The following is an 18,706-nucleotide window of genomic DNA, read 5'->3' on the forward strand; positions in this document are numbered from 1 at the left end:
GAATAACCTTTCTTTGGCAGAATCTAATGCCATGGCGGTGTGTTGTTTCAACAAAGGAGTCAAAATAAATTGCCTTTTTCGAAAATTTTACAACCCTCGTCCTTTTTTTCGAAGTCTGCTCATGAGAGAAAGTTTGGCCTAAGTGGATCTTTTAACCCGTGTTCTTGTGCCAAAAGTGACCGGTACAGTGGTTTAATTTTTTACTGGCGAAAGAGCAAATACTGAAACTTTTTCTATTCGGCATTTGTAAGCGGAAATTTCAACACTTCCTCCAAAAAAAAAACAAATTGGTAAGTTCTTTGTGGGTATGAATAATGGAAATAAATCCGTTTGTTTTACTTTCAAAAAAGAAATTAGTTCAAGGCCAATTTTGTGCCCCCACTGTGTTAGTTGTTATAAGACATTTTTAGTAAATTTAGTGAAATGTTAATAAATTTAGGGCGTTAAAAGCGAATGAAATTTACGTTGAGTTGAATACAAGCAACCAATTATCATTATGGTTGATTACTCATATCATAGTGCCGAAATTCCAAATTAATCAAAAACTACGAAATACGAAGTCACTCTCACACAAAATCAAACCGTGGTGAATATGAGTGACCAACATCATGAAGAGGTGAATATATTCATGACAATCCTGTTCATTTCTGGAACACAGGCGATTGCAGATGATTGCGAATTGGTCTGGATGAACCTTTTTAGGAACTAATAATCCCCTTTCAATGGCGTCACCAGCTTCTTGTTCTTCGGACAGTCTCTGGCAGAAACTTGCAATCCACTTGATGGCCACATTGAAAGAAGAACTTGGGCAACAACGCACGGATTTCCTTCGTGAACCGTGAGCAAGTGAGTGGCGGAGGCTCATGGATTCTTGATCGGTCCATTGAAGGGCGTCAACCAGATACCTTGTAGGACGCCTTTTCCGTGGATATTCCATGTTCCATGATCAAACTGGTCGCTCGGATACATCATCAAGGTGCAAATAGAGGTACGAATAAAACACTGAGTTTGTGATATCGGTGCGATGAGTCTGAGAGCTGCCAAGCTTGGGTAAATCGATAGCTTCCGTTTTGACATCCCATGGCTGGAACTCGATGGTTGAAAACTAATCACGGCTGTGGTCAAACGTGGGTGATGTTCAGGTGGAAAGAGTGATCTTGTCAACACGAAAAAATGCGGGTGGCCAAATCGGAATGAGCGCCAAACTGACTCCTCTCAAATTGAAAAAAGTGAGCGAAGAAACAGATAGAATGGCAAAGGTGAGGTAGGTGAAAAGTAACCATCAAACGAAGATTCTGCCATCAGATGAGAATCAACCGTCAGGATGAGTGAGGTTATCATGAGGAAAGTTGATTCGGGTGGCATTAGGTGTGCCTTTTTGCATTGAAAATCAATCATTCAAAAAGAAATCAAGGACGGCTTCTCAGAAGGCATTTGAATGCCGCCGCTTGGGATTGTTGGCCCAAATTGGGTTGAAACGCCATTTCTTATCAAAGTCATGTCATGGCAAACTAATCGTACATCAAAGATCGTCCCCAATCAGAGAACGAGGGCACAGTGGATGGTTGTTTTTTTGGGGGGGGGGGTCGCAAAAAGAATGTCGAAGCTACGTTTTGTTGTCCGTGCTAGTTTTTTTGTAGGATATGCGAGAGGTGCAAATCATTCAACAAAGGTATGACAATTTGGCTTTGTTCCATTGTGCCCTGGTCCATCGTTGTGTTTGTTCCAAGATAGGAGACGGCTAAAAAACGTGTCAGAGGGATCTTTCTGCCGCGTTCAATATCCATCTAATGTGTTTGAGTGAAAATACATTATGTGAGTGAGGAAAAACACACACTCTCCAACTGATGGAATTGTTGCTTGAATTACGCGTTGCCATTATATCAAATCAAAACCAATATTAAAGTGCGTTCAATCAATGATTCCAATCGTTGTATACGGACATTTATATTGCTGTTAAAAGGGGCTAAGTTTCAAGTTGATAAAAGGAGTGCGGTCAAATAGTTTTGATGGCTTCATATTGCAATGAACTTTCTTGGGGGAGATGACTTCGATGTAAATTCCAAGTCAAATTGTTGATCACGAACCTTAAAAATAGCCTGGAGTGTACGGCGTTGGAGGTCCGTAAATACTAAACGCGGCTTCTTGGGCTGTGGGGGTGGCTCGGGCGAGTCGTCTCTCCTCTTGCTGCAAGCTGCAAAAAAAGATAAAACACAACATCAGACCAAGATTAAAACAACAAGTGTGTTTTGGATGACATAAAGCAATTTTTGACCGAGGATATATTTCTTCTGCAAGACAGAAAAAGTTCCTTTCACTTATCCGGCATCATTGTTAGCTTACTGTATTTCTAACACCTTGAGTAAGCATTATTAATCCGGTGGTAAAGTCAAAAATCGTCAAATCATTACGTTGATGAATAACCTTTGGGGATTGAGAATCCACAACTGTTGATATTCATTACTAGCTAATAATTGATTTGGCACAAACTTTGTTGCATGTTATGCCAAAACGACAGTTGAGAGAATACCTATATGCAGGAACTGATTTGGACCTTCATCTTACTTCACCCCAAAACATGTTAGGGGAAAAACTAAACCAATGGTGATTTATCTCAAAGTAACCATAAAGCGACCGGAAATTTATAAGTCAATTAATCATTCTAAAGGCCAAGAATCAAATGGAAGTTCCGAGGAGAGATTAATCAATTAACGAAAAAATGTAGGAAAGACAGAAAAATCGACGTTAGCTTTATTCAATGACTAAAGAAAAATTTCAAGTTATGGCTCGCAGTTCATTGAATGTGAACGAAAAGTGAGAGCCGCAACTAATAGCCTGACATCTGAAGATTTGACTCGCCCCAAATAACTCTTCGTAATGAATTAAGCTTGGGAGTCACGCAACCTAGCGTTTTTCCTTCCCAATTGAAAACCCTGTTTTGCTTGATTATCTTTTATCCTGTTGACTTATTTAAAAAGTACATTCACAGAGATCCCTTCGTCTGAAACTCTGGCTTCTCAGCTCGAACTGTTGTGTTGGAAAATTATGCCCTCTTCTTTTACCGGAACGACCGAAATATCCTGGCTATATTCGACATAACTAAGGGCAATGCTAGAAGACCATCACTGTCCGTATCAGACTCGGAGAAGAAACTTGACCAGCTCTCGGCGCAGTCGGAGAGTTTATGACAACTTCCTGATCGGAATCATCCATTACCCACAGATCTCAATTCTGCTGACTACTTGTAATGGGTTTCTACCAATCATTTGGCATTCCCGGTAGTTTCTACTGGTCCACTGGAGTAGGCTCCAGTCTAGTGTGGTTTATTCACATATTGATGAGAAGTACGTTTGTACTTCATAACATGGGGACTTCTTCATGCCGGCCGCTGATACTTTGTTCAAACGTAAAAAGACCAGTATATCAAGATTATTGGCTGAAGTTGTTAATTGTATGGCAAATGAAATGGGCAATTTGGTTGGAAAAAATTGAAATCTAAAGGAAATGTGAAGAAAAAAAAAATACAAAGTTGAGTAATCAATAATGGAAGCAGAAATATCACTTATTTAACACCTAGATATTTCATCTTGGTGGCCTCCAGCAATGTGAAAAACAAAAATATGTGATATTTTTGACAAAACTGGAGACGGGATCTCAAGTTTTCATCTTGAAAATTCGTTTTCCATTACTTCACTTTTACGAGTAAAAAGCAACTTTGGATTCAAATTTTGAAAGATGTTTTCAAAAAATCTCGTCATTTTGATCAAGTAATATAACGGCAATTTTGTTGATAAGTGCCGAACTAAACTTTCAACCCAGAACCAGGTTTGTTCTGGGTTGAGAAAAATAGTTAGGAATAATAGGAAAATGTTGATAAAATTCAAAGAGTTGTAAAAATTGAAATAGAGCTCTAAAATGGCAGAAATGTTGTTTTTAGTTATAGACATCGCACAGTTCAGGAAAACTATTATTCGAAATCATTCGTGGAAGGGGTTCACAGAAGACGAGGGTTGTTGCAATGTTTGACATTAGGACACTTTTTCATTGATGCGGATGTTAGGGCAAGCATTTGATTCCCCTATGGAGCCTAGTTCTACTACTAGGGGTGCTTTGGTTCACTATATATGGTTTGGTTTTGGTTGGATCTAACCCTTGATGGCAGGTATGGTCAGCTTAACTGCCGTTCTCTTTTTTGCTGATGTTCCCAAACAGAAAACAGGAATTGAATATGATATAGTTGCTCAAAACTGAAATGAGCTTTCTGGGGTTTAATTATTCATGTGCAGGGAAGTGAATAAAAAAGTCCCTGAAAAGGAAAAAAAGTAAACAGGAAACAGGACGCAAATGACCAAATGATATAAAAGTGTGGAAAAAGAGTTAAAACAGTGGAAAAAGTCGAAAAATAGAAAGAGAAATCGAACATTTGGCCGAACAAAATTGTATTCCCCACAAGAGGCGATCCAAATTGCATATTCGAAATCAGTGGAGACAACCCCTCTGTTAGCCTTAAAGTGAAACGGACTTGGAGTAAGCAAAGAACCTGAATATGAAGGGTTCTTTTACACCTTTCCCAACGAAGACCGTAGCTCAGCCAAAGATTTTTCCATGATTTGACACAAGGGTCTCAACCCCATGTTTGTTTGTTTGTTTGTTTTGACAGTCTGGGTGTGTGGATATTGAGGATCCGGCCACCCAAAGGCTAACCGCTAATGCGATTTTTGCTTTGGACTATTATAAACACACTCTTTAAAAGTTTTGAAATGAGTCAGACACATGGTCTGTTTGCTCTACCCCTTCGGAACTGAAGAGTCTACCAATGGTTGGTTCCCGAAGAAACCTTAGTAGACTCGGTAGGTCCATGGGGATGTCAAAACCTGTTGTGTGGAGTGCCCTTTGCCTTTGCGAAGAGAGCGCTGGACACACCGCGACAATATGATGAGATTCTTCATTTGCCGCTTTGCAAAACCTACAGAGTTCGGTTGATGTTCTACCTATCTTATACTGATGATAATTCAGGTAGCTGTGGCCGCTAATGGCTTGAATTAATTTACTTAGAATAGATCGATCGAGTTTTAAGAAATCTTTCGAATATTTGTTATCTACGTTTTCAAACCAAAGCCTAGTTTGGCGGAAAGGCAGTTTGTTAAATGTTTTGTCTGGTTTCATCCAGAGTTCTTGCCACTTGTCCATGAGAATGTCCCGGAAGGCAATGGCATGAACAGTAGTGGGGCGTGGTAGTTGTTTGTAAGGTCCTTCTGTAGAGCCCAGCTTAGCTAGAGCATCTACTTTTTCATTCAAGTCATGTCCCACGTGGGCCTTAATCCAGTGGAGCATGACCATATTGTTGACACCCAATGAGTTCAGAGTGTTGATGCACTCCTCAACTACTTTGGATATTGAGCTAATTTTACCGATGGCCTTGATTGCAGCCTGACTGTCAATGTAGAAATCGATAATTTTGTGTGCTTCTGTTGACGATGCTAGGAGGGATCTCGCAGCATTCGTGATGGCAAACACCTCGGCTTGGAATACCGAGTTGTCGTCACCTAGTTTACCATGTCCTTGAAGAGGGTCACTATCATTCTCACAGACAATGTGGTAACCCCATCCTACTCCATTGTTGGTTTTGCTTCCATCAGTAAACCAGAGAATCCCTATATTTTTACCCGGAGCACCTTTGTCGTTGAGCCCCATGATTTCTCAGTTTAGTTTTCCCGTTTTCATTCTTTTAGAAAATACCACCAATATTTTCGTCTTGCTTAAATATTTTCATTTATTTTACAAAACAAAACAAAAATATTGTTTCTTCATTTTTCCCTCTTATTTTAAAGGTTCACGCAGTCGTTTCTGAACTACAATTGCTTTTGGGCCAAATAGTTTAAATGAAATATTTTGTTTCAGGGTCTTATTATGCACCAATATAAATTACGAAAACGTGAAAATAAGTTAAAACGTTTTTAGATAAGGAGTTGTGATGATTATTCAAGTGTTTTGATGGTTTAACAATGTAAGAATTGCTTGATAATTGTTTTTCACAAAATAGTTGATTCTTTGGTTGAGAATTATCGTCTTGCCTATACTTTTATGAAAAATTGACTTTTAACGCAGATATATATCGATTAGTTATTTTACTTGTGGTTCATGTTTTGATGCGCCCTGAAATTTCAATGGAGGACGAATAACTCTAAGTCAATATCATTATTGTCCGAGAATGTAAGATAATTGTTGACAGACAACATAGTATAAAGTTCGTAGAAAAAGGTTAGATATGTCTTTGGTTACATATTGGTATCAAGGAACACATGCATTCCTGTGAAGTGATAGTCAAAATGAGGGAACTCAGGAAAAATCATAGAATTGGAAGAAATGGTTTACGAATATATAATCTAATTGTTTCATCCTTCAGGTTATTTAGGAAAGAATAATGCGTTAAGAATGCAATTATCATCAAGTTCTTTTAAGCATGATGGAATTTCTTCAAATTACCCCTAGATCTTGGGTTTTAGATTATGCTATGGTCAAAAACATTTTACCCCAGAACCAGAAAAAGCCGAGTAGATTCCAACTTAATTTAACGAAAAACCATCTTTCCGACCTCTAGTCCTAGCCTGTTGCTCTTTCTTAAGATCTTTGCATATGATACCAGCACAAGCCAGATGTCAGGGAAACGTCGAAGGCTAAAGAGCGTGGAATGTCAACACTCAAACCAAAGGAAAGAGAGGATGCTAATTGTCAATCATTGGCAATAGGCAATATCTTAAAAAAACTGCCCTAAAGCCTCTAGTTTGAGAACATCAACATGTTTTCGGTTGTTCATTAGTTTCTTTCCTAACAGAACAAACAATATGATGTATCTCACGAAATTGAATGACCTCAATAATAGTTATGTCAAACACCTTATCGAAGAAAGCAAATGCTTTGCTTATTTGCCGCCACGTTTTCTCATTTTCCCAACTGTTTGAAAATTATTTGCCTCAAGAGACAACATTTCTTATGAGGGCTATAAGATCAAAACAAAAAGCAATGAATGCTCAACAAGGCTCATACAAAAACCAAACGGCATCAAAGACTCAATTTGTTTTGTTGCCGGGGGGGGGGGGATGACAATGATTTCATCGCCAGAACTATGAAGAAGTTAGACAAAAGACCAAGAGTCAATAAATTTAAAGCCGACGGAAGCATGGTTCAACCTAGCCACGGATTTCTAGAGATATGGACTGCAAACTGAAGCAAAAATATCCTATGTCCTAAACCGCTCATCTTATTCCAAATAAGCACTTCATACGACCACAAGATCTTGTTAAATAGATGAACTCAGCCAAGTTTGAGCCTAAACCTATGCTTAGGAAACTCAGGAGACATGTTCAAAGTTATGTTGTAAAAACTACATAAAATTGGAATTTTCGGCCTGCTCTTGGTCAGCTACATGAGCTTTTGACAACATAACTCTTAAACGTTCGACTTTGCATGTAAATGATATAAATTGACCTACCGTTAATTGAAGAGATCTACGTTTTTTATTTTATTACGTTTATTCGAAAAGTGGCTCAGAGTGGCTATGACCAAAAGCAGGCCGATTTGCCGGGAAGCTCGTTCGCAGTCCATATTTCTAGAAGTCCGTGGCCTAGCCTAACCAAACCTAAATTGGACCAAATCAACGTGTCGGGAAGTAAACATTGAAGTGAACTGAAAGAAGACGACTCCGACCGAAGCTTTCCAATCTCTTCACCTAGAACGGTTGTAGTCAAAATCACGAACAACACCAGGACCCATTCAACCTCGAGGAGTAATGCTCACTCGAATGGACGCTTTTAATGGATATTGCCGCCAAACATGAACTGGATCATTGCCATAAGAATCATGATTGTTTCACGGTTGCTTTAAGACTGACAATAGGTAAGTAAGTTTAAAAAGTGAACATTAAGAAGGCCCTTGGAGGTTATGTTGGGTCAGCCTAACGTAATCCTTTTGATGTGTCGCCCAAGACGACGGTCAATGTAATTTTTCAGGATTTCTTTTCACGACCAATTTTGCTTAAGGTGGATTATTCTTTTCAAACGACGTAAAACGAGTACGAAAACTAGACAACTAACCGGTATGCTTTCCAAATGGATTGGCGTTTCTCGAAATGTTTTGGCTGAGCTTGTGAACAGTGACTATCCATTACACTCAACCATTTCAGGAACGATTAAGCGTTCTTGTTCCCCAGTTAATTTCAAGCCCAACTCCGGAAGCAATTGGTCGGCGTTGCTTCCATGGCGCCATGGAGCCTTTTCTTCCTACTCCTCCTTCTCCTTCTCGTTGGGAGTACATCCAGACTGATGAATGGTGTGTGAGGTGGTCCCCAGAGATTTCAAGACCATATTTCAATCTCACCACCTCCCATTACCCCCGCCAACCATTCTTTGGGTTTGTTCGACATTCAGGGTTAGGGTAGACCCATGGCGTTACCCGGTCCACATTAATAGAACAGTGCACAATGTGTGCAAACCTCGAATGACTGGAGGCGAAGAAAAAGTGGCATAGCAAATCTACTTCTGCTAGTCGGAGTTACATTGAGATTTGAGATCTTTACCAGAGGCTATGATACAAAGTTCAATAGGACATCTCAACCCTTTGAAAGAGGTGTTTTGCGTCAACCTGCTGAATCATCACGACTGTCATTCTGTTCCTGGCAGGATATGTCTTTCAAGAGCAGGACGGACCACGACGCAGAATAGTATTCGTTAGGAATGATCAGACCAAAAGAGGGAGGACAGGCAAATGCAATTTCTACACTTTTGTCAATCTTTTTGCACCATTTGCATTCAGTTGTAGTTTCACCATTTGGCTCAATGGTCGAGTTTTTAAAAGATTTTTCCCGCACTTCAACTTCCTTAGCTTTGTTCCCTGACACACCTTAGGTAAGTATAAGGCCTGTTATAATCACTCCCTAGAGCACAGCGCCTAAATAGAAATAGAAAGAGAAAATGGGCGCGTCCTTTTTCAGTATGCTTTGGAATTTTTACTAATCATGTTTTATTGCTCTTCCATCACTTGACGTGTGATTATGTTACAAAGCGTAAATAGAGCACAAAAAATGCATTTTCTGAAAATTTTTGTGCATTTTTGGCCTCATTTTTGTTGCATTTTGGAGAGACCGTTTTGTCAATTAATTTCAATATTTGGATCACTCTCCTCATGGCAGCCTTGTTTTTTCTGTAGCAAAATGTTTTCTTCAATATTGGATTTTGATGGACAGATGGAAGAATAGTATTTGCCATATCAAGGCCTTTAGACCTGCAACTTGATCAGCAATCCCATTGAGGACTTCAGTGCCAAGCCCATTTACAAAAGATACCTCATCGACCCGTCTTCTTGTTAGGCTTCCAGCAATAATTGATGGATGAACCTTGGCGATGAACCTGATAATTGTCTACCATTGTCTGCAATTTACAATGGTAACTCATGATGGGCTAGTTATGCGTTTCAACTAGAGCCATGTCTGAGCCTGGAAGGTGTTCTAGCATTTTGGACTTTAGGCAGAGCACAAAGTGAATTTTCAGTTTGGACAGTCCCTGAAAACATCCTCCATTAGTTTTGGGACGGACGATAGCTCGTTGACACTCTCATTCACCAATAATTCAAGGCGGCCTTCGTAATGATGGGTAAATAAGGAGCTGAATGCATTGTCAATAATTGACGGAGAACGAACCAAAGTACGGCGACGGTACGCAGGCAATTACATAAACCTATGTATGTATGCACGTATACTCTGTTGGCTCTTCATTGGCTGTTAAGTTCACTCTGATGGGACCTAACCGGTCATTCAATGCTTTAAAACCATTCATAAGCCCACGATAAGGCATGCTGGGCTGATTGGCTGGCTGGTTGGTTTGGTTGGTTGGTTGGTTGGTTAATTGGAAGGAAGGAAGGCTCAATCGATTGGTAGTCACTAAGGACGAGTTTGTGCCATTGGTGGAAACCAAGTGTGCAACGCCTGCTGTTGGCTCATTGCTCGTTTATCTATCAATCTGCTATGTATGTAGTGCACACGAATGAATAGTCGATCAGTCAATCAATCACGTTAGTATTCTCCCCCACACGTTCATCACTTTTAGGGGTTTCATTGCTTTCGATTGCACATTCAACCGGGTTATCATTATTACTGCGTAGTAGAATCATAATCATTATGACTACCGCAATCATTGCTTCTACCCTCACCGTCTGTCTTTGTGTTAAATGGTTGTGTCCGAAGTAACAACTTCTTAGAGTGATCTTCAAGAGTCTCGAAATTATGAAATAAACCCTAATACTTGCACCATAAGGCTGGGTTATGGGCCCTCAGTACAGCCTATTTCTTAATGTCATGCTTACAAAGTATATATCACTCGTGGTTTAATCGCCTATTAGAGAGTTCTGAGAGATGATGTCGTATCTGGCGTCGACGAATATGATATATTAAGTTAATTACTCTCTGACCTTTGGAAAAGCCTTAACAGAAAATTGGTCATTTTGGTTACACGAAGTATGTATCGTTGAGGCGAAATCTCCCTTCCCGTATTTCTTGGCCAAGTTCCAAGACCTTATCTATATATGACTCTCGAAAGTGATGAGAACAAAAAACGACGACGGATTAAGAATGTGGCTCATCCGATTCTTTGTCAAAATTGTCTCCCTTCAAAGGAGAGGAAAGAAGACGAAGAATGGAATTTCATCATCAAATTGACAAAATTCTTTGGAACGTTCCCTCAGGGGCATTCTCTCGTCGCCATGCCGTTGCACGACCGACCCACCGACCCACCGACCACCTGGAAGCATCAGTGGCAGCTAGCTAGCTTACGTGTACAATATTCTCCACGTGTGCATGTACACTGTATGTACACTGACTGGGATCTCAAGCCAATGCTGTCGTTGAAGTGAGATCACGACGCCAGCCCATTCAGGGTGGCCTTTTTCCTGGTTCGGATTGAATCCCTCCCTCCACTAGAAGCACTTGAAGTCTCATCCCCCGGGCATACTGCTCGCTCCGGCTGATACCCGACATTCTGTTCGGCATACATTTCCTTCCACCCTCGGCTCAATCTATTAATAGAGGGCAAGACGAGAAGCTGTGGTTCGAGTACATGGTTCAAACCAGACGCCCAAAGACATGGGTGATTAGATTTGTTCCACTTTTCACATTTAACACATGCGGCAGGAGGCCAAGTGTGGGCTCATGTTGGAGCATCTTGCGGCTCATAAATTGCTTTTTTGCCTGAGCCTGTCTGCCTACCTAAACCCATGTAGCTACTGAAAGCAAGAGCAAAACTTCTTTGGAGAGTGAGTCCGAGACTACTGCCTTAATGGTTCTTTCTCCACCTTGTTTTTCGAATTCTGGTTTAGACCATTTGTTTGCTTGTACAGCTTAGGGTCCCCATGTGTGTAGGGGCTACCAAATGCAATCCGAACGCGAGGCCTCGTTCGTCATGGAACAGGCGGTGAAATGCTCACTCAAAGTGAGCACTTGAAACATGGCCTGAAACGACTCACTATAACTACTATTATGGCCATGGTGGTGGCTATGATGGGATACCACTGCAGCTCAAGAAGCCTAGTACTAGTAGATGGTGTGGTTCCATTGTTCCTTCCCTTGTGGAATTAGTGAGCACCGAGTAAACGAAGCAAGGAAAACTGCGACTTCGATTGCTCCGCGAAGAGGACGAGCATGGAAGGAGAATTGGGAGCTCTTTTTCCACGGGGCCGGAGATTTCTTTCCGCCAAACGGACCTTTGACACGCATCATCATCATTCTTGTACTCTACACTTTTCTTTCCAAACCCACCTCATATCTTCAACAACCAAACCCATTGCTATCTGAACGAACTCGCCTCGTCAGATTCATCCGAGTTTGGTGAGCGTAGAAGAATCTAAACATGTTGTGGCATTGTTCGTCTTTAGTTTGCCGTCAAGCAGGTTCACATTTGTCTTGTCCCCCATGCTATTGACGAGTCCTTTCATAGCATTTGAAATCGGTGACATATTCAGCACTATCGAATCATGCGGATGATTTTACCAAGATTACTTTGCTCAAAAGCCAACTCAATTCTAGCTCAGAAGACCTGTAGTTGGATTAAACTAAGCTGACATACCTGGCAGAGATACTTGATCAATGAACAGTTCAAGATATCATGCCAATCAATATTGCTCATTGAACAGACCGCTCACTTGTCGTTGAGTTATGATTCCACATACGGAGAGTGAATTTGCCATTTTTTTCTTACTTTGACACAAATCTTTTGAAAAACGAGACAATTCAAGTTCCGTGATTTCATCAAAATATATTTTGCCTCTCAAATGCAAACGCTCTTAACAATGAACCGTGAATGAAATGGGGATTCTGGGACTGGGAATGAGCTTGAGAATGGGAATTGGGAGGCTCAAAAAGGTATTGGTCAAGTACACACTTGTTATTCAATCCAAGCCCTTGACCCTCAACATCTTTTCGCTTTTCCTTTCTTTCACTCTCGAGATAAAAAGTCTTTCCGTGCGTCATTCGTGAACGTAAAAATTAGGGAGAGGTGGATTTAACGATGGCGAAAATCCAGAGTAAAAACTCGTCATTAGAGAGTAAATGAGCACGTGCCACCCTGAAACCTTTTCTACAAGAGAACCAAGGAAAATTAATGAAAACCAGCCAAAAAAGCTAAACGCACGCAAGGATGTATGAAGAGCTGGCTGTCTTTTTATTGCTAGCATTCCAATGAATCCAGCTGGAATGACTTGGTAAACAATTTGAAAAATACCGTCACTATTATGGCCATGTCAACGTCTTCAGAGACAAGTATTCAAAATGTCACGTATTGGCAATTAAGTCAACCTCAAATATAAATGTTGCGATGTACTTAGGAACACATCATCTACCGAAAAATCGTTCCTCTTGGTTTCCTGATTTCAGAGAGAAACCCAACTTATAATTATTATTTATTTAGATGAATTGTAGTTGGGACCAAGTGTGCAAAGCACTCTGGAACGCTTTGTACATAGCTTGACCTTCAGGTTCAAATTGGCGTTCCAATCGATATCTGTCGCCGTGCCTTTCCCCTTGAACTCGATTTATTCATTCATCAATTGATTTCATTTTATTACTATATTGGTCCTTTAAGTTGCAAGTGACTGATGAGTCACTTGCAACTTTTTCTCACTTTTTGGGAGGTCACTGGCCTACTTTTCAAAACATTGAAGGCAATAACAAACCAAAATACAACACACGATATTAGTAAAAAAGAGTTTTCCACGGTTTCGAAAAAAACTTTTTTAAAAGCTAGGAAACTTAGAATTAACAAAAGTGAGCCCCAAAACAGCTTTTTCAGGCTTTAAAGTACTTTTATGTGTGTTAATGAGTGAAAATGTGGCAGTTTATGAAAATGCAATATTAGATGAAAAGCTTCTTTCGAGAATGAAAGATATGGAACTGAAATTGAATCCCTTAGCAAAGAGCTATTAAGCCTCAAAAGTTCGAGTAACTTCCCAAAAATTGGTCATGACGTCATCTTCTTCGCCTTCTTCAATGTCCCAATTGATGGGCATTGTATCCAAGAATTCATATGACGCTTTTACGCTGGCTATTAGCTTTACTTAGGTACGGTACAGACCTGAATCTTTCCATCCGAAAGTGTAACTCAAACACACTTACACCTTTAGCAGGTGCTTTAGAGCACTCGGCCACCATGTTTCCTTACACGTATGTAACACCTTTTGAGACGTTGGGGCCACCCATGAGTCTCCCTATTTTCCACACGGGTACCTGTTTCCCCATTTCCCGAATGGATCCATGAGTTGAGGCATTGTCGGTGTGCTTGGTGTTGTGAGTTTTGGTTCATTATCCAGGGGTGACTAATCACTTACCAATGGGGCGGTGGGGGAGGAGGAGGACAATGCGCATATGGCAGTTTCCTCCTATTCTTAGCAGCGGAATTCAAGTGATGCTGCTGCTGCTGTTGCTGTTGCTGCTGTTGATGATGTTGGTGATGAGGATGATGGTGATGATGATGAAGAGGGTGATGATGAGGATGATGAACAAGATGATGGGCATGAGATCCATGTGGATGAATCCCAGACCCATGAGAAGTACCAGAAGTCGACGACGACGAAGAAGAAGAATGTGTCGTCGACGAAGAATGTTGTGACTCACCTAAAAGAATGGGCGGGAAAAGGCTTGCTCAACACCATGCCCATCGATTCCCGGGGGCAAGGGGGCAGGGGGCAGTGGGGTAGTGGGTCAGGGGGGCAGGTTGCTATGATGATGGACCAATTGATGGGATTTACTATTTTTTTCCTTTAAGGATACGTCAATGAAATTGAGTTTGAATTTGATTTTACGGGCAATTTCGATTTCCACCAAAAGCACACAACATGGGAAGTCAAGCAGAGTGGAGACAACCACAACCATAATATCCATCTATTTGATGGATCCCCGGTTGGGTTGGACCTCGGGTAATGAGCGTACAGTTAGTGAATATGTGAGTGTGTCAGTACGTAGAGAATCTGTGTGTGTGTGTGTTTGTGTGTTTGTGTGTGTGGCGTGTTTCAGGTCGACATTTGGTCGAAAGAAAAAGCAAACATGTAGGTATGTACGTACACTTAATAGAGGATGACAAATCAACAAAGAGTAAATCAAAAAAAAGACAAGATCATTAGGTTGTTCATCATGCCAGGAAAACAGTTGATGGGTGGTTTTAAGAGGGAAGGAGGTCAATCATTTGCAGAGGTGGTGGGGGTGGTTCAGGTTCTAGATGTGGTAGTGGTGGGATGAGCAAAGCATAATCCAGCACATTCATTCTGGTGAAACAACAATTTGAAATAAAAAACGGCCTCTATTTATCATAACCAAACCAGCATTCACAAGCTACAACGGACAAATGACGCAAGCCAATTACAAGGGAATTGCAAGGGATGCTTCTTCAAGCCACAGGATGGTTTGGATTTACTTTTGATTCCCTCTTTTGTGTTGTCTATTTCTCTCACAACAGCCGTGGTTTTCTGCATACGTATGAATACACAGACCACTTATTGGCTAGTCGTGAGTTATCACGAGAAGAAAAGGCAAACACTTGCCTTTATTAGCTTTTATCAGATGGTTCTTGGTAATTTTTGGCGATTGGTGACTCACGCGCGTGTTCATTCGCCAGAATTTTCAGCGAGGTTAGCCACTGACACGTACAAACGTTGTCCTGATTTAGTGCCCTACAGTATTGTACACAAGCCATTGCTCTGAACTCAATAAAAAAAAACTATTTTGTTGGTAATCGGAATTGTTTCACAAAAGAGCTTTTTGAATGTTCTGTCGAAGCTTCATGTTCATGGAAATTGGTTCATTCGTAATGAGACTATGGTCCTCCATCTGGAAATGCCACTCACTCTCAAAGCGAAATCTTCCTTGAGTGAGCATCGTGCTTTGATGAGTTAGTGCGGATTGCGAAAATTAACTTGTGGACAATATCATACAATATGGCTTTGCCATGTTCTTTAGATGTATTCCTTAGTGTTGACAGTATGCCATTAGATACTACTACTGCCTCTCTTGGCCGTTTTGTTTGTATTTCAATGTTCCCTAGTCTCTAAATGGGGAGTGTCGCCAATGCTTTTTTGGAATCCGCGCACAGAACCTTCATGAATCGCTGACAGCATTTCGTTAAGTCCCGTATACCTAAACTGCGTTAGTTCATCCGCAACCAACTTGATCAATTTGAAAGGCTACGATCGGCGATGATACATTCCTTCCTTCACCGTGTGAAGATTGCTCCTGATCAGTGGGCGTTTCGATTCCATGGAATAAGGTTTACATTGGGTCCACTTTAGATGTCTCAAGAGAGGAGAAGGATACGGAAGCTTAAAGTCAGACAACCCTGAGTGAACTGAGTGAACGAGTGAGAATTGAGCCCTAGAGGCAACCGCCGGCCGAGTCAAGCCAGATGAAAGGCCAGGAAATGGAGAAACACCGATTAGGATCGTAGGTTCCACGTTGGAACAAAGCCTTGTTATTATTATTGTTATCATCATCATCATCATCAGGTTCGACAGTCTTGAAACTAGTTCAAGAATTCAAGAGAACGGTGATGGAGGAGCGAGCTCTAGGACTATGTAATAATGATCGTAACAAGTGGATGATGTTCCAGCCATCGCTGGCTTGAACCTAGATCGACTAGGGAGCAGAGGGAGCAGAGGGAGCAGAAGAGGAAAGGACGAGAAATACTCACGGCACCAAAGTTGATTGAATGGCAAACAAAGGCTCAAATCACATACGTACATCTTAAGATCTCTCAATCTACTGTCATTCTCGACAATGCCAACCATCTATCCACTGCGCATCATATTTGTAGGATCCGAAGCAATGTCTGCTCGTTTGTTCTCCCTCCGTGACCTTTACTATGGTAAAACACAGACCAAGTTCAAGTACGATGTATGATGTGGTCGCCATGGTTTTACCGATTGATTAGGTAATGCTTCGTAAGTTTAGAGTGCCAATGCCTGTCGAATGGACCCAAATACATCTCTTACCCGAGAAATGTTTGTCATACATGTATGATAGTGTAACAAAATGCGTTGCTAGTGACTCTGCTTGGACGTGCATGGGTGAGTGAGTAAGTGAGTGAGTGTTGTGACGTTTGAATAATGTCTTGTCGGGCCTGTCAACGCTTTCCAGATTTTTTAATTTCCTCTTCACTCACCCGCCCGGGTACATAGCTCATTCAAACAGTCATCTCTCGAGTTCTTGAACCAGCCATCTCCGGGAACACGTCTACACGTCTCGACTTTCCATTCCAGAGGACAATGCAAGGAAACGATGAATGCCGGCCCTTCAAGTGTGAACCATGCCCAACCAATGGATGGGATCCCGTTCATAGCTCGGTACGCATTTCACAGCCAATATTTGTCAGTCCATACATTAGTAGGATCTCGTGGACCCGAAGATCTAGTCACCGAGTACAAGCGCATCATTCAGAGGCAATCGTCCATAAAATACCAGTTACGAGAAAAGAAACGAGACGCCGCGGACTGTATGTATTTCGAAAGCACTTGGAGTATCAGCTTGCGAAGCTTTTGAGAACATTTTCATGGCCACCCACATAGAGCAACTTGAATTCTGAGAAATCGGAAATAAGTTTGCGAACATGTTTCTTTCTGTCCTCGAATATCTGTAGGCTCACTCATTACCGCTAGCAAGGTGAGTTTGGAAAGAAGCTCTGGATGCAAGATATCTCCCAAAAGGGTATGAATCAGGTCAAAGATTTTCAGATTCAATAGTTTCGTCAAGAACTCGAAATAGATATAACGTACGTACCCTACGACGTGCATAAAGGCAGTGAACAATCGAGTTGTCTCAAATCATATTTCACCTCGATGGGTTGGATTTGTGAAGTAAATTTAAAATCCTGCTTTTGAAAGGGCCAAAAATGTATGAGTGACTAAGTGAATGACTCACGAACATATTGAGCTTGAGTGCAATGGTGCCATTCCTGTGTACACTACTATGGTACTTGAGGGGTCAGGAGGCAGTTTCTAATGGAAATTCATCCAAAGTGATCCCATATGCAAATGGACAGATAGCCAACCAGCCATTCCACCTGATACCCTCTGCTTTCCATTCTGAAAGTCTATCTTTCTTTACCTCTCTCTCTCTCTCACTTTCACTTTGAGAATTGAAGGAAGCGAAAAGGGTAAAAAAAGGGACGCACCGGTTGAATAAAAAGGATCCCCCAAAAAGAGGTAAAGGATTCCAAAGGGGCCAAGGATCACAAGGAAACTAGTAAGAAGGGAAACTCGTCATTGTCCGAGCAATTTGGTTTTTCACTAGAACAGTTTCCTTGAATGAACCTCGTACCAATGAGCGTGGGTGCAAAATTCGGAATCTGATGCCATGCCCTCTCATTTGATGTGCATCAACTCAACCGAGGACCAAGAAAATTGGTGAGCCTCATCAAAGCAACTTGATATCCTCATTATGATCGGACGACTTCTTCTCTCGACGGACAACAGGAGTGACAACGACGCCCGGATGAAATGAAATGGAGCCACTGGTTCCTTATCTCCCTATTATAGTTTGGTATATGAGACATCCTTCATGTACAATGCGACCCCAAGCCATGATGCATGGCTTCCTTGTACGCGTACGTCCGCTCTAATTGATCTATCTTACAAACAAGGATGATGGGACCCAAGTACATAGGGTCTCAAGCTGACCAACCACAAAAATTCGTTATCAACTTGGTGCATAGTTGATCTACGGGAATGGCATACGTACCTAAGGGAGGTTGAACGGTAAAAGGATAACACGCATGCAAAATTGTAATATGTGTAAATATGTGTGAACATGGAGTACACTCGATATTTTTGGGGATGTCAAAGTGGACATTGTGCCAGTTAATTTGTTTGCACGGCAAGCTAAGACAACGACTTGGTTGGAAATTGAAATTTGATTCCAATCATTGACAACGGAATGTAAGCCAGAAGACCCCCCCCTTTTCCTCCCGAAAATGGTACTCCCAACGTTGGGAGGTCGGGTATCTGCTTTATGTGTGTCTGAAGTACGTAGGTAGATGGATGAAAATGGTATATTTACGTTTGGTGAACTGACCTGATCTGCCGCGTTCCTTCTCCGAAGCCGACTGCTGCATCACTAGAAAGATAAGAGAGAGAAAAGCCACATGAGAACATAAGCTTGGCCGGAAAACTCAATCACAGTTGT

The 18,706-nt window shown here is 41.3% G+C and overlaps 2 protein-coding genes across 8 annotated transcripts in view; both read right to left on the reverse strand.

Annotated features, from left to right (window-relative positions):
- LOC131886881 (transcription factor mef2A-like) overlaps positions 1–18,706 on the reverse strand; it is a 57,210-nt gene that overhangs the window by 4,668 nt on the left and 33,836 nt on the right. For 3 of the 7 annotated variants that reach the window (XM_059235326.1, XM_059235325.1, XM_059235322.1), the window contains exons 2-3: positions 18,581–18,637; positions 2,088–2,194 (exon numbers count right to left, since the gene is read on the reverse strand). In XM_059235326.1, the coding sequence (XP_059091309.1) occupies positions 2,088–2,194; positions 18,581–18,637 (164 nt within the window). Of the gene's footprint in view, positions 1–2,087; positions 2,195–13,866; positions 14,153–18,580; positions 18,638–18,706 lie in introns of all 7 variants that reach the window. The other 4 variants (XM_059235328.1, XM_059235329.1, XM_059235327.1 and 1 more) reach the window with 2 other exon arrangements.
- Positions 4,607–5,709, reverse strand: LOC131886882 (uncharacterized). Its single transcript, XM_059235330.1, has one exon. The coding sequence runs from the start codon at positions 5,692–5,694 to the stop codon at positions 4,747–4,749; it is 948 nt and encodes a 315-aa protein (XP_059091313.1). The 5' UTR covers positions 5,695–5,709; the 3' UTR covers positions 4,607–4,746.

The sequence above is a fragment of the Tigriopus californicus genome, chromosome 9 (genome assembly GCF_007210705.1).
Source record: "Tigriopus californicus strain San Diego chromosome 9, Tcal_SD_v2.1, whole genome shotgun sequence".
Lineage (NCBI taxonomy): Eukaryota > Metazoa > Arthropoda > Copepoda > Harpacticoida > Harpacticidae > Tigriopus > Tigriopus californicus.

What these genes read in the sequence shown, in the direction of transcription:
- LOC131886882 (XM_059235330.1), bottom strand. Translation starts at nt 5,694, where the DNA reads ATGGGGCTCAACGACAAAGGTGCTCCGGGTAAAAATATAGGGATTCTC.